At 32.7% G+C, this 15971-nt stretch overlaps 1 protein-coding gene and 1 pseudogene across 2 annotated transcripts; one reads left to right on the top strand and one right to left on the bottom strand.

The window, feature by feature from the left end:
* The first annotated feature begins 3347 nt into the window (after positions 1-3347).
* LOC133674638 (cyclin-A2-4) lies at positions 3348-11544 on the top strand. 2 transcript variants are annotated; one of them, XM_062095857.1, is made up of 13 exons: positions 3348-3512; positions 3810-3850; positions 4839-5187; positions 5514-5784; positions 6947-7080; positions 7341-7433; positions 9329-9462; positions 9688-9763; positions 10181-10257; positions 10358-10391; positions 10492-10641; positions 10728-10862; positions 11062-11544. In XM_062095857.1, exons 3-13 carry the CDS (start codon positions 4897-4899, stop codon positions 11113-11115), a joined length of 1449 nt encoding a protein of 482 aa, XP_061951841.1. In that variant the 5' UTR covers positions 3348-3512; positions 3810-3850; positions 4839-4896; the 3' UTR covers positions 11116-11544. The 2 variants fall into 2 exon arrangements, with proteins under 2 accessions (XP_061951841.1, XP_061951845.1); XM_062095861.1 differs by lacking the exon at positions 3810-3850 and having other exon boundaries at positions 3348-3511.
* Positions 11545-12773: 1229 nt separating this feature from the next.
* LOC133674653 (pentatricopeptide repeat-containing protein At2g15690, mitochondrial-like) lies at positions 12774-14890 on the bottom strand (annotated as a pseudogene).
* Between the last annotated feature and the right edge of the window lie 1081 nt (positions 14891-15971).

Genomic DNA, 15971 nt, shown 5'->3' with positions numbered 1-15971 from the left:
TATTCAAACTATATACTCATATTATTTTTACGATTGACACTATATGCTCCCATCAAGTCATTATTTACTATATACTTCCATGGCATACCAGCATACATTCATGAATATTATTGTGTGTATTGTCTTAATTAAGAATTCATATTAAATATTTATTTGAGAGTATAATAAAAATTATTTTTTAAAATATTTTTTTATTTGAAAATGTATTAAAATAATACTTTTTTTATATAATTTATATTTGATATCAGAATATCAAAACGATTTAAAAATATAAAAATAATAATTTAAAAATACAAAAATAATGATTTAAAACTAAAAAAAAAACAATTTTTTGTAAAGTATGATTGGATTGCAATGTTAAATACCATCTAAATATAAAAATAAAGTAATTAAAATTAGTGACCGGAGAAAAATGCATATGATTTAAAGTTTGAAGATAGATTTGAATTGGTTCTTCACATGAGTGGTGTTTGGACTTTATTGATTGTATCAATCAAGTGCAGCAATTCTTCATACACGAAAAACTGCCCCCTCTCCTCCACCTGAAAACCCTAATCTGTGACGGATCCGATGACCAAATAACGATCACAATTCAATGGCCGTGCAATCATGGTGGCTACAGTTTTTTCAAGTGGCTCGATTTACTTTTTGTGACATGGAAGCTTATAATCCTTGAGTTGCCATGGAAGTGACAAAAAATATACTTACTTCTAAAGCATGCATGATATTTAATTATTATAAAGCGTATAACTATACGATATATTAGATTTTTTATATATATAACTTGGGGTATTTGAATTAGCTTACACGCACTACAACTAATCTCTGAATTTACTAAACACCCTGCAAGTTCAATAAGTAGTTAAGGCATTACGGAAATGATAAGTGTATATGCTGAGGCTTGAATCTAGGATGTAGAGACAAAAAAACCTTGTCAAAATCATTGGACCACAAATATCGGTGCACGATATATTAGATCTTAAATCTTGAGATTCTAAGATAGTTTCATTTTCAGTAAAAATATATCCTTTTTTTCTATATAAAAAAATATAAAACCTATTCTCTTCTGAAACAATCATCACATCCCTTAATTTTTCTTAGTATTTTTTATTTTGTGTCTATAGATCTAGATTTTTTATTTAAATCTATATGATCATGTGTTGTAATCTGTTGTTCGTCAAGGTTTATTTTTTCTTTTGAATAAAGGTAATATTATCTCAACTGAGATCTAGTAATGCGATCCATCGTGTAATCATCTTTTACATAGAGAGCCACAATTTAAGAATTTCAAAGGATTTTTTCATCGTTTAAATAATTGAAAGGATTCTAATTATTGTCTTGAAAATCGTTCAAATAACAAATAATATCTATGAATATATATAGAAAAAAATAGTTTATTTGTATTTTATTTAGTATTAATGAAATTACTATATATTTTTCTAAAAAAAAATACCTATAATTAATAAATTCTACAATCAGTTTAAAGTGCTTTTTTATTTATAAAGATATTAAAATAATATTTTTTTATTTATTTAAAATTATTTTTGACATTAATATATCAAAATAACCTAAAAATACTAAAAAAAATATTAATTTGAAAAAAAATAAAATAAATTTTAATTTTTTTAAAATACTTTTAATTTTTTTTTAAAATACAAAAACAAATAAAATATTATTACTTAAGAGTGAGCTTTTAATTAAAAGTTCCAAAGGGTTTAACGACAAAGGTTTCTCACCCATCATGTGGGGGACAGCTCACGTCGAAGACATTAATTAATAATGCATAAAGCTGGTTGTTCACGTGTTTGTTTGTAATAAAAACTCCCGTTGCCATTTCAAATTTTGAATCCCTTGAGTTCAACGATCCACCTCCTTCCCTCTACGCTTCCTTTTTTTTAATTTTTAATATTAGGATATTAAAATAATCAGAAAATATTAAAATATTCAAACACAGGTAGAAATGCAATGCCATTATGTTCCTTTTTATTTTCTTGGTGTTTTGCTATCGTGGCAAAATATATTTTTAAAAGATTTTTTTTAAAAAAATTTATTTTTAATATTAATACATTAAAATAATTAGAAAATATTAAAACACAACCTCTCAATTATAAAGAAAAAATAGTTTGATATACCAAATAATTCCTATTTTCTAATACTGGATCTCATATATAATTACATTTTAAATTTTAGTTTGTAAAAGTTAAAATAATTTATTTTTCATTCATAGAGATATATATTTTTTATTTATTTTACATGTAAAAAGTCATCACATAATAGTTTTAACTAAATTTATATTTAAAAACCTATATTTTTTAAACTGAAATTAAAACCATTTTTTAAAAAACCTAATTTTTTAAATCTCAACCATGAAAGTTATTACAATACAAATCACACACTAATTAAAATCAGATACTCGATAAACACCATTGTTCCATTATTGAAAAAAGAAAAGAGAAATTACATATCAAATTATATCTTAAAAATAACACCTAATTTTTTAAACCTCAGCTGCAAAAATTATTATAATACAAAACACATACTAAATTAAAACCGGATTTTTGATAAACACCATTGTTCTGTTTGTTAAAAAAATTACATATCAAATTATACTGTTGACGATAACAACATAATCATTTTTTATTTTTATTTTTAATTTCTGCTAAATGAAAGTAACATAATTCTATAAGAAAACCCTAGGGTTAGAAGAGCTTATGGAGGGAGGGAGTTTATGTGCTGCTTTTTCTTTCTTACATCATTTTTAAAATGCAAGTGCATTTTTAAGCTTCGCTTTTAAACAAATATCTTTCAACGGCTCCAAAAACAGTCCTTGCCTTTTCTCCATCATTTTAAAAAAACTCATACTATTATCACCACCCACCGCCATTCTCTATTGTCAAACCACCAGCTAAGAAAATCGAAATCATCATCATCAATATTATGATTTCATGATCTCATTTAGGGATGTTGGGTATTGCGGTAAAAATATTATTTATTATTATTTCTTTGTTTAAATTATTGTTTTGAATTTTTTTAATGTGTTATATTAATAATAATTTTTTTTAAAAATAAAAAAATATTATTTTAATATATTAAAAAAATACTTTAAAAAACAACCACTATAAAGTATCAAATATGTTATTATTCTGTATCTAACCTAAAATTGTAAATAATGAAAACACTTAATTTCAAAATACAATAAAGTAATTAACAAATTAAATTCAAAATCTCAAAAGGTCAGCTAATTAAATTCTTAAAGGAATTTCTCATAATCCAGTCAAATTAAAATCAACAATTCTCGGACTTTACTTTTTCAGTCAAATAATAACGATATCTTGTTAATATTTTTTGCGAGTAATAAATGAACATCAACAACATTAAAATATTACATCATTTCGGAGAAACTAGAATGCCATTTTTCATGTTTTTTAAACCCAACACTGTCCCGCCCTGACTTCTTCTTCATTACTCTCTTACATCCTTTGCTTTGTGAAGATATAGCACACAACTGCAGGTCTCTTCCTTTTTAATCTATACATTCACATTTGTGAGTTTGTTAGCTTACATTTTCACCACGATGCATATGATTGTTGCCGGCGTGTGTAGTCTTTTTCTGTGTTCTTCGGGTTTTTGGCGATTATCTGGTTTTTGGTTTGCTAGATTTATACGGGTTTAATGGGTTATTTGCAATTTGTGGAATTTTGAAGGTTTTTGGACATGGGTTTTGGTTAAAGATAGGCTTTTTTTTGGGGGGGTTCTTGGGGCACAACCAGCTTGTTTATTGACCAGCATTTTCTGTTTTTTTTTCCTCTAAGTCTGGAGAAGTGAAAGAAATTTGAGTGTTTTCTTGCAGGTAAATTTATAGAAGAAGAAGTTGATATCTTTTATTAGGAATTGTATTTATTTTTGGAAATGGCCAAGGTGTCCAAAATAAATAAAGAAAAGGAAAGAGAAGACAATGAGATTCAGAATTTTATTTTTGGAAACATAAGGTTTATTTGTTTCTTGTTTGTGTGTTACAAGTTGGAGTCTTGAAATTCGGATTCAAAATCTTGGAATTTGGATTCAGATACCAGCTTGCTTAGTAGAATCTTGGGATTCAAGATTTTTCAAGGAAAGAACGCTTTGCCTTTATTTTCATGGTTGCCACTAAGATTTATATCCCATTATTAAGTAATGTATAAGATTTATATCCCATTATTAAGCAATGTATGTGAATTTTGTTGATTCTGTATCTTGGTGATTGCAGTCTCAATCTTTTTTAGGGCAAGTTTTTCTCAAGAAGATAGAACTTTTGGGTACATTGAGAATTTTCAACTTGAACTCCAGATACATATCCATGAAATTTGAATTGTTAATGATCTTTTCACAAAATATTTCTCCATGCAACTGGAGTCGGACTTTTTTTTTTACTTGATCTGTGTAGATCTAAAGGTTTTATGATCTTTTTGTGTGATTTGGCAATTCGGTTTATGTTTGATAAAGTGCTCAGATGCACATTATAAAAAATTATGCCAGATTCTATTTTCTTTCTTTTTATTCAGAAATGCACACAAAATAGCAGGTTTTGTTTCTTGACGATGGTATCTATTTGAGGGAAATTTCCTGATTTATAGATAATTTTGATGCAAATTCTAATGAGCCTATAGTAAAAGTGGCGAGTGGGGTTATTCCTTGATGTCTCGTTTGGAACAAATATTTCTTATTCTTCTGAAGTGCATTCCCATTGCTTATAAGTTATGGCTCATAATTTCTAGATTATCTAAGTGATGCCTCAATATGTAGAGTTTCTTGGCTTAGAATATCTTGATGATTGTGCTGATTTGGTCGTTTTATTGCAGGTTACTTGCCTACTTTCTGGTTAATGCTTTGTGTTGTTCTTATCTACGGCTTGTAAATATGAAGAAGGAAAACATACTTCCTTCTAATTTTAGGCAACTTAATGGTCCAGTAACACGAGCAGCTGCCTTGCGTGCTTCTGGGAAGATGCCACCTTTAAAGGCATCCTCAAAACAAGACCAGAAAAGGATTTTGCGAGCAAATCCAAAAAGAGCAGCCTTAGATGAGAACAACACTAGTGGACCTGCTAATGCGGGTAATCAACGTAAGAGGAGAGCAGTGCTTCAGGATGTCACAAATGTTTGCTGTGAGAATTCGTATACGAGTTGCTTCAGTGCAACTAAAATTCAGGTGGATGTGCTGTCCTTTTGTGCATTGCTAATGTCTATTCTGGACCTTCTTGTGTACTAAATCGATCTTGTATGCTGCAAAGAAAAAAAAAGGACATGTTGAGGACAAAATTTGGCTTAGCAAATGAAAAATTAGTACCTACTTCTCTTTCATGATTGTAATATAAGGGGCTAAATGAACAGGATATGGTTTCTTGCTCACGTGAAAATGTCTACTACATTGCTGCATTTCCTGAAAATTAGACCCCATCTGTCATGAATTCGTTTCTTTCTTTTTTCCTAAATCTAGAATCTTAAATTTTCTTCTTTAATTCTGCTGCTTGTCAGGCTAAGATAGCTAAAAAGGGTCAGCTCAAAGTATCAAAAATTGCCCCTTCAGTTGCCTTAGAACACCGACATCTTAGAGCTAATTCAAAGAAAAAAATTATTTGTCAAGAAGTAAAAAGAGTACCTTACTCTGAAATTGTATGCTCAAGTACTCAAGAAAAAGATGTATCTTCTCAACCCAGTGGCATAAGGGGGGTTGGCATAGATGATCCTCAGCTTCCTAATCAGTGTTCGAGAGTGCCTTCACATCCCCATAATTCTCCAAAGAAAGGTCAGATTCTATTCAAACTTTTCGCTTTAAACATGGCAATCTTGATGGATACCTTCATTTTTAACTTGGTGATAAAAAGGGAAAACAAAGGGGTGCATCTTGGTTGGAGGTTTGTGTACTCGGTGTCCTGTTTCAACGTCCATTGATGCAGTCTTCAAGTTATGTAACATTGTTCTTATTTATTTCTTTGAACCTACTTCTATATAAATGAGATACTATGCAGTCAATGAAGTTCATTATAGTAGTGAAAAGGCTATTATGTGGTACAGTTATAGTATTATTCATGAGTTTTTGTCAAATTGAGAGCTCATAGGACCAAGCAGCAAGCAGAGTTGTATAAAAATGGAACAAGTGAAATTCGTTATAGTAGTGAAAAGTGGTCAAAAAGCTGTTACGTGGTACTATTGTTCATTGGCTTTTGTCAAATGGAGAGCCCAGAGGACAAAGTGGTTATGTGAACAAATTCTTAGGGTCTGACAGAGGAAGTCTTGCAATCAAAGTCTGGTCGTTTCCTCCTTTACAGCAATGGATGCTTATGTAATGGTGTCCATCAATTGTTGAACAGGCAATCTATGGCATGCAATTAGAGCAACAATTCAAATCCCAATTCTAAAAGCTTAAGTTCATTATAGCAGTAGCTGCTGCATGGAGTTCAAGGTCTCAAAATAAAAACATTAAATTTGGTATCTATTAAAAATAAATGTGGCTAAGAAGAAGAACTTTGGCAGGAACGCTTAAGCCAATTACCATTGTTTAACTCTTTTAACTTTATTGCATACTGTCTACCACTGTGTTATGCCCGTCATGCTTAGAACAGCTGATCCGCAAAGTTTAAATGCAAAGATTTTCTTTAGAAAGACGGTACCGAGGAATTTGATTGTTACCCTCTTAAAGCTAAACAGTTATCGTAATAGTAACACTCTTCTTCAGCCACATGCATCTAATGAATTTATGAGGTCAAATCCATTTTGGGTCACTGGTTGCTAGGTAAGACTTCCTAGTTTGTATTATTCAATAGAAGTTGCTAAAATGGAATATCACGAGTCACACAAACTTACGGGAATAAACTGCTACCTTAAAGTAATGTTCCCCAAATTTTCTTCTGTTGTGTATGCATGCATGCAACGGGTAATGATATTTTTCTCTCAAATGGTCATGGCAGAGAAATGTAATGTTTCGGAGAATCAGAAGATATCACGTGATCAAGAATTTATAGACATTGATAGCGATCACAAGGATCCTCAACTTTGCAGCCTCTACGCTGCTGATATCTATAGCAATTTACGTGTTGCTGAGGTTTGTACTTTATATGCAAAAAAATTCTCATTCTTTATCTACTCCTTCCTTTTTTTACTCTTTTTTTTTTTTCATAATTTCGTTCTCTGTGAATGCAAACACATATCTTTTTTCAACAAAAAGGTTTTATCCATGCATGTTCCATGTTTTTAATGCCATATGTGGAGACTTTGAAAGAGGAAACATTCACTAGCTCTCTTTTTTTTCCCTCTTGGTAAGATACTGATGTTAGCTTATTGTTTATTACTCTGTTTCTGCAGCTTGTCCGAAGGTCTCTTCCTAATTTTATGGAAACAGTGCAACGAGACATCACTCAAAGTATGAGAGGGATTTTAATTGATTGGCTTGTTGAGGTCAGTGTAATTTCATTGCCTGAGATTATTCTTGTTATGCTCTTAGATGTTTTGCTTTGACTTCGCAATTTACATTGGCTGTTTGTTATTTGATAAGAAAAGATTGTTTGTTATACCATCATTGATGCTATACTTCTATTCGTGCTTGCAGAGATGCACATCTTTCTCACAAAAAAACTATTATAATCTATATTCAAGTAAAAAAATTAAGCTCGTCGTTAAGGATAAATAACATGGCTTATCCTTTCAATCTAGATGAATGTTTAGCTTAATCAAAAGTTACTCAAGATCTAGGACAACATTTATTTCTTTGCAGTTTAAGTCTTACTTTGTCTAACTTATTGTTTATGGTTTTTCTAATCCATCATATTCAATGGATTAATTCTCATTCACTAGATGGTTTAGATAACAGAGAATATTTTAATTAGAATTAGTAAAGGATCTTCCAAGGCATACTCTTACGGGAAGGAAGACACAGTCTACTCATGAGGAGAAAACCAATCCTTTTAAGTTTTGATCTATATTTTTATACCTAATTATCTTTATACCAAGCATGAAGTGATATCTCATGATCCAGAGAGTTCTCCATTCATTGACTGAAAATTCAAAATGAAGAAGCAATATTTGTTTCTCATATAAAAAAAAAATCTGTTAACATACTCATGTTCTAGTTCAGTTTCTCATATTTGTTTTATTTTGTATTTTTCTAGCCCTTCTTAAGTCTTTTTTCTTTTTCTTTTTTTCTAGATGCAGCAACTCTTGTTTTAGTTCCCAAGTCTTCCTTTCAATGTATATTTCATGATGTCTTCTAGATCCTTCAACCATAGTTCCTGGATAGGCAACCATTTTTCCATTTTTTCGAGTGTCAGTGTTTTGTATCAGAATTTCCTCTTATTTCTCTTTGTGCATGGAGCAGGGAAATCCTCAATGTGACATTTCAGGATTATATTTATGAATGTGGGTGTACTTGCGTGCATCGTTCCTAGATAGGCAACCATTTTTCGAGTGTCAGTGTTTTGTATCAGAATTTCCACTTATTTCTCTTGTGCATGGAGCAGGAAAATCCTCAATGTGACACTTCAGGATTATACACGCACACACACACATGTATATGTAGGTATGAATGTGTGTGTACTTGCATGCATGCGTGTTTAGATTCATCAGCAGGTGCAATTTTGATGTCCAACTCCCTCAAACTCAAGCTAAATTAAACTCAAGTAGTCAATTTTTCATTGAGGCATAATGCATATCCAAGGTCTGTGCCTTGAATGTCAAAGAAACAAAGGTAGTTCTCATAAGAAGATTGTGACAAAAAAAATAAAAACAAAATTTGACAAGTTATCATTTTTTAATTCTTTTTAAAATACTATATTCGATTAAAGCTTCAGATTAATTTGAACTACCCTTACAGGGATTTGAAACCATAATAGCATCAATGTAATTGTTGACCCTATAACAGCTGTTAGTAACGTAGTATGTAAACGTTTGTGTATTTGACATATGCTTTTTTTTTCCTTTCAATTAGATGAAACTGACCACTCTCCACGAAATAATATTATTGCAAAAGTTTTAGTTAGGCATCCACTATGTTTGGGAAAAGTTGTTGCAGATTATATCTGTTTATGTGGAAAAGTATTTTGATGCTGTATGCTTTGTGTTTTTTATTCTTTATAAATATGTTTCATTTGAACTGTAACTATCATTCATAGTTCATTTCTGTGTTGAATGCACTCTATGGAAACAAACTCTTTTATCTTAATTTTCACCTTTTATAGTTTCTCAATGTACTGTAACAGTTTATAAGCCTATTATTGCAGCACCAAACTCATATAGTTTTTATATGAAGTATGAATTCCAAACAAATAATTCACAGATCTGTTTGAACTTGCTTTCAGGTGTCTGAGGAATATAAGTTAGTGCCAGACACGCTTTACCTCACAGTATATCTCATAGATAGGTTTCTCTCTCAAAATTACATTGAAAGACAGAGACTTCAACTACTTGGTATCACTTGCATGCTAATAGCTTCGTAAGTTCTCATATCTTTTGCAATGTTCAGTGCACATAACGGTAACATGAAATTTTAATGGAAGGCTGGGTGCAACATAGCAAAAAAAAAAAAATTCTTTCTTAGTTTAGGAGCTAATTGAAATATCCATTCTAGAGGTGAGAATATTTTATTATTCAGAGCCGTAAATTACCTGGTATTGGTTTGTTTAGTTTGACGTTAAATGTATTACTCTCTGTCCTGAAGCAAATATGAAGAGATTTGTTCGCCGCGAGTGGAAGAATTTTGCTTCATCACTGACAACACATACACGAGCCTTGAGGTATGTCATAATTGTTTGTTTGCCAAATGAGTGCATGAATTACTGAAGCTGTGAAGCGAATATCGTCTTCCTTTTAGTTTATGTCTTCCATCTATTCAAATCTATCACATGTGTCAGTCCTTTCTTATTTTGCGTACCTTAGCTAGCTCTTTACAAATTGATATGAAGAATCATATATAACCCTGTTTCTGTCAGTTTCTCCTTCATTTGTGTGCTGATTTGGTGGTCTGGAAGAAAAATGACTAAACAACATGTGAAATTTGAGATTGGATTAAAAAATGTAAAACAGTAATACAAAACCCTTGTATAATACGAGTTGACATTTACTTTCTTTCTTTCTTTCTTTCTTTCTTTTTTTGTATTTTGCCTCCCTGTTGGAATATTTTTGGTGTTGGTCCTGACCAAAGTCTGGAGCAGGTGCTAAGGATGGAGACTCAAGTGTTAAATTTTTTTGGCTTTCAAATATTTGCTCCCACTGCAAAAACGTTTCTGAGGTGCTTCAGCAAATCGAATTTTCACCTTTTTATTTATGATTACAAGAAATCATTTCAGTATCAATAATGCAGTTGCTTCTGCAAATTTCTTTGTTTTCAGGAGATTTTTACGTGCAGCACAGGCATCATACAAGGTAATGTGGTTGGTTTAGTTCATATCCAAGTTTGTTTCAGAAGATACTAGCCTCTGTTAATTAAAAAGTGACATTTACATATGTAATTGCACATTTGCAGAGCCCTAGCTATGAACTAGAGTACCTGGCTGATTACCTAGCAGAACTGACATTAGTTGACTACAGTTTCTTGAATTTTCTTCCTTCTGTCATTGCCGCATCATCTGTATTTCTTGCCAGGTGGACTCTGGATCAGACAAGCCATCCATGGGTCTGCATTCTCCTTCCTATCAACTGTGTTTCGATATTGTTTCAGATTAAGCATTTGGAGCCTGACTTTTTTTGTGTATTTGACAGAGTCCAACCCTAGAAAAATATACTTCTTACAAGGCGTCAGATCTTAAAACTACAGTTCTTGCAATGCAAGATTTACAACTGAACACCAGTGGGTGTCCTCTGAATGCCATACGCATGAAGTATAGGCAACCGAAGGTATAAACTAAGAGTACTGCTCAAGGGACTTAGATTGCTTTTTATTTTACCTTTCTATTTATTTTCTGCATCTTCTGTGTCAGCTTCACGTGTTTTCCTTTGTGTTACAAAATTTACAAGATATCAGGCTCCATGGTAAATGCACTTGCATTGTGGTTTGATCTCATTCCAAATGCTAATCGAGTTGTTCTCATGGCAGTTCAAATCTGTGTCTGCTTTGCCTTCTCCGAAACTGCTTGAAACACTATTCTGAAGATAAACAGACTGGTTCCACGTTTTTGAAAGTGGTTGCTAACATACACACATCTCAAAAGAAGTTCCTCCTGGCTTTTATCATATCCTTCATGAGATTGTATATGATATATAATCCGAAACCTTTTTACTCAATATATACATTCTGATCCTTTTTTCTTTGTCCCCTAAATTTGTGTATAGATTTTGATGATCTTTATCAGGTTTTGGTGTTTCCAACTCGGGTAATTTTAAGGATATATCTAGTCTAAAACCAGGGCTGTCATGCTACTATGGATTTCAGTAAAACCATCGATATTACTTTCTCTTGCTTCTTATCAACAGATAATTTATTTGTTAGACTGTAAATAGTGGAAGACATGATGCAAAACTGGTGAAATGTAACTTCGGCAGCCTTTGCCCCAGTTTAGTTAATTATTTCTTTGAAGTAGTAGCTTGCTAGCATGATTTCCTTGGGATGCTTTTGTTGTCTGTTGTTAGTTACTGGATGGCAGAGCTTATTTTGATATCTGTCTGTGGTTGTTACTTCTGGACTTATTATCAGACATCTTTTACTTTGAATCAGAAAATGCTAACAAGGCTGGCTTTGCTTTTGGTATTAGGGATTCCAATTGCCTTGTTGAAAATTTTCTATGGATTTGTTACTCTTGATACCTCTTTCTTCTCTGTCTTTCCTGGTTCGTTCAAGGTGTTGGTTTCTTAGCTGACCCATATTTTTTAATTTTTAATTTTTAATTTTTTTACACGATGATTTAATTATTAAAGGATTATTTAGGAATATGATTTAAAATTTTATTTGTTTTTAATTGGATCCTTCAATTCTAATTTGTCATGTATAAGTTTTTCCAATTTGATCGTTTTGATTTATATCCTTTTTTTTTTTCTAATTTGATTTTTATTATTTTGATTTTTTTAGATTTATTTTTCTTTTCAATTTAACCTTCTAATAAAAAACAATTATTGTGCTCTAATTTATCTTTTATTTTGATTTTTACTCTTAATTTTTTAATTGCTATTTTTTAGATCCTTTTGTATAATTGATTTTTTTTCTTGATTTCATCCTTCAGCATTTGATTTGTTCGAGATTAGACTTTGTAGTTTTTCTATATATAGTACTTACCTAATAACTCATATCGAGGGTTTAAAAAGATAATGCAGGTTGATATATTTTTAGTTTATTTTATTTTTTGATTTCATTATTTGATATTAATTTTTTAAAAAAAAATTAGCTTTATGATTTCTTTAAAAATTATTTCTATCAAATTATCCCAATCTCATAACCTAAAACATGAGTTTTATGGGTTTACTCTATTTGACTCACATGTTATTACACGTTATTTGCTGAATTGTTTGTTTTCTTTTCATTTCTTTTTCGTTATATGTCATCTAAATATTTTCTTTACCCAAAAAAAAAAAAAATACAGCCCCAGGACCCATGTCTAGCCTTTCTCTACTGGCTTAGCTCAGACTGAAAAAAACCACTCTCATTGTGGCCTGTAATGAAAGGCAAAACTGTTTGTTTTTAGTAAATAAACCACTCTCACAGCTTCATGAATGCGTAAAAGCAAATCCCAGGGGAGAAAATAAATAAATAATTTACACTTCATTTTAAGTCTTCAAGTAAATATAATGTGAAACTCGAAATAAGTTCTGTTCAGATAGGAAGGCCAAAAATAATGGATTATTCTTCTTTATCGAACACTGCTTTCATCGACAGTTAAGACTTGTTTCAAATCAATAAAAAAGAAATCATAAAATACTGTATGCTAATTACATCAAAGCAGAGAAAACCTTCAAATAATCCTCCTTGGTCCTTACATTCCCTTCCCACCACATTTATATAACAAGTTCCCCCATCAATTCACGAGAAATGTTACCTGTTTACCAGAGAGATTTTTCCTATTTGTGACTACCTTCAAGCAGGGAAGGCATGGAAACAGGATTTGAAACCACCAAAAACACCATGCAAATTTTCCAATTGAAAACTAACCATCAAGCATCGACACCTGCAGAGACCATAGAGGAGCATTAAGTTAACTCACAGCAAAAGTGCTGCAATCTGTTTTAAAAGGAAAAGACTGCAAAGAAATTACTACATAGTTCTCCTAAATGTTCCACTTTCTTTCAGATGATTTATTCTGTTCAATTAAAAAAAAAAAAATTGCTTTGAATAAAGGAGAGAAACAACTACTAATGTACAACAAATCTGCCAAAGGAGAGAACTGGCCCCTGTTCTTTGCACTTGAAGGGAATTCTCAATACCACAGTTTAATTAGCGGAGTTGGGATTTTATTAGCAACAACCTTTGATGGATCAAGGGAAATGATCAATTCCTCAGCCTGGTCTTCAAGATCAATGTCTCCATGATTTTGAACATATTTCCTTAAGGCCTCCCAAATTTCCACTGTGGGTTCAAATGGAAGTTTCTCAATATACTCCTCAGCCTCGTTAAGATAAGCGGACTTTCCAAGAACATCTATAACCCCCAAATAATGCTCAAGAGTTGGACTAATACTCCTTGCTCATTTCCTCAAAATATAAAAACCCTTCCTCCACTGCCTGGGCACTTGCACAAGCAGACAAAACAGCAAAAAAATGTTTCCCCAGTGGGTTCCAACCCCAACTTCTTCATCTGCTCAAACAGCAGCAACCCCTCATCTCTCAGGTCATTATTTGCAGACCCATTTATCATGAATCCATATTCCTGCCGGACATATGATCAAAAACTCTCCTTGCATCCGTCATACTCCCACATTTCCCATACATCTTAATCGCGTTATTGTTCAACTTAACATCACCTCTGAAGGTCGACTGCAAAAAATAATCAGGAACCTTCTTGGCATCCTCACGTTTCGTGCACATCTCAAACAAAATATAAAAACAATCAGCATCGGCCTTAACCCCACTATCCATCAACTCTATAGCTTGGTTAACCTTACCCTCTTGACACAAACGCGCCAAGTCATAAACCGAACGAGGCGGAGGCGAAGGCGGAGCTGGAACATTAGCATGAGCATTAATACTAGCATTAACATTCATATCCTGTCGTCGATTGTCCGGACCCACACGTGGGGCCCATTGATCAGTGTTTCTCTGTTGTGGGTATCCCTGATTCGGTTGTCCCATCGATTTGGACTTCCGGGTTGCCCATAATTCCCCCGAACATTAGGTCTAACCTGAGGAGGGTTTTGTTGCTGGGAATAATTTTGATTCCATTGATTATCCTGCTGAGGATAATTCTGATTCCATGGATTAGGGGTTTGATACTGGTGCTGGTGTTGTTGAGGATATCCTTCTTGATTTGGATAGGCACAACCCTGATTAGGGTATACCGTATTTGGATAATTATAATGGTTTGGAGGAGGGTATTGCTGATTTTGGGTCCGTTGATTGAGAATGAAGTTTCCAGGTTGTGGGGTCGACTGATGATGATGATGAAGAAGGAGGGTTTCCCAAGTCGTCTCTGTAAAATCTTTGATCAGAAGAATGAGATGGAAGTGATGGAGGCAGTGTTGTTTGATAGACATCTGGTATAGCCGAAGTGGAGACGGTTTTAGGAAGGATTCGGGTTTTGTAATTCAAGTGTTGAAGGGAGCGTACCTTGAAGAGTGGAGAGAAAAGCAGTTTTGGTGGCTGTGAACAACGGATTGCCATGGAAGAAGCCATCTTCTTCGATTTATTTCTTTGAAGTGAAGAAAATCCAGCAAAACCCTTGCAGAGAGATAAACCCTTCTCTTCTCTTACCTTTTCAAGGCGGAGACCCTTTTATGGTGGGCAGATTAGATTAAGCGGTAAACGACGTGTCAAGACTATTCAATTGTCTTAAACGACAAGATTTTTCTCCGAACCACCAGAAAATAACGAGTGTTAACTTTTTTATGGGAAAATTACTGAAAATATCTGATTAGGGCGGAGCATTTTTCGTTCAATCTAATTTTACATTAAAATAAATAATTAAATTAAAATTATTTTTAAAATTTTTTTTAATTAAATTAAAAACCAGTTTAAATCAATTAGATTTGATATTTTCTCTTCTAAACCGACTCAAATCAAAATTATTTTAATTATGCTTTTTTTAGGCCTTTTCATTTGCCATATTTTTTAGAATTTTTATTTTTGTTTTGTTTCTATTTTCTCATCTCTAATCTATTTTCCAAAACATCCTGGCTTTCTCAACAAACATAACTCTTTCTTAAGTCAGTTATGTATGCATGATATCTAGAAATTCAATCTCAATTTTCTTTTTGTTAGATCCTTGCTCAAAAATTAAACTTTACGAAAATATACACAAAATAAAATGGAAGAAAAGAAGTCATTTGACCAAGTGTTTTAAAACCCGGACCGGCCCGGCAGGTCGACCCGGGCCTGGGACCGGTCCGGGTGAAGGTAAAAACCCGCTCGGGAATTGGCTCGGGAAAACCTGGTCGACCTGGAGGGTCGACCCGGGACCCGGGCTACCCGGTCAAACCCAGGTGAGACTTGGTCAATTTTTTTTTATTTTGACTGTCATTAAACGACGTCGTTTTTAGCTTTCTAAAATGACAAAACGCTAAAGACTAAAGAAAGACTGAAGAAGAACGAAGCAAAATCATTAAATTAGTAACCTAATTCCTCTTTGAAACCCAGCTGAGGAGCAGGGGACATCGACGTCTGACCATTGATCGCGAAAAAGGTTTGAATCTCCTTCTTTCACTCTTTGTTTTTTTTATTCTTGATCGTTTTTTCATTTCTGGCATCAATTTCAATTTCAGAACTCTCAACTGATCTGCTGCCATCGAGCCCAATCACTGCCATCGATTCATTTTTCGTTGATTCATTCACAGCCCAGTCACCTCAAGTATGTTTCTCTAGCTCGAT

Source organism: Populus nigra, chromosome 1 (genome assembly GCF_951802175.1).
Source record: "Populus nigra chromosome 1, ddPopNigr1.1, whole genome shotgun sequence".
NCBI lineage: Eukaryota > Viridiplantae > Streptophyta > Magnoliopsida > Malpighiales > Salicaceae > Populus > Populus nigra.
Note: the sequence above shows the minus strand (reverse complement) of the source record. Positions and strands in the feature narration are given on the sequence as shown.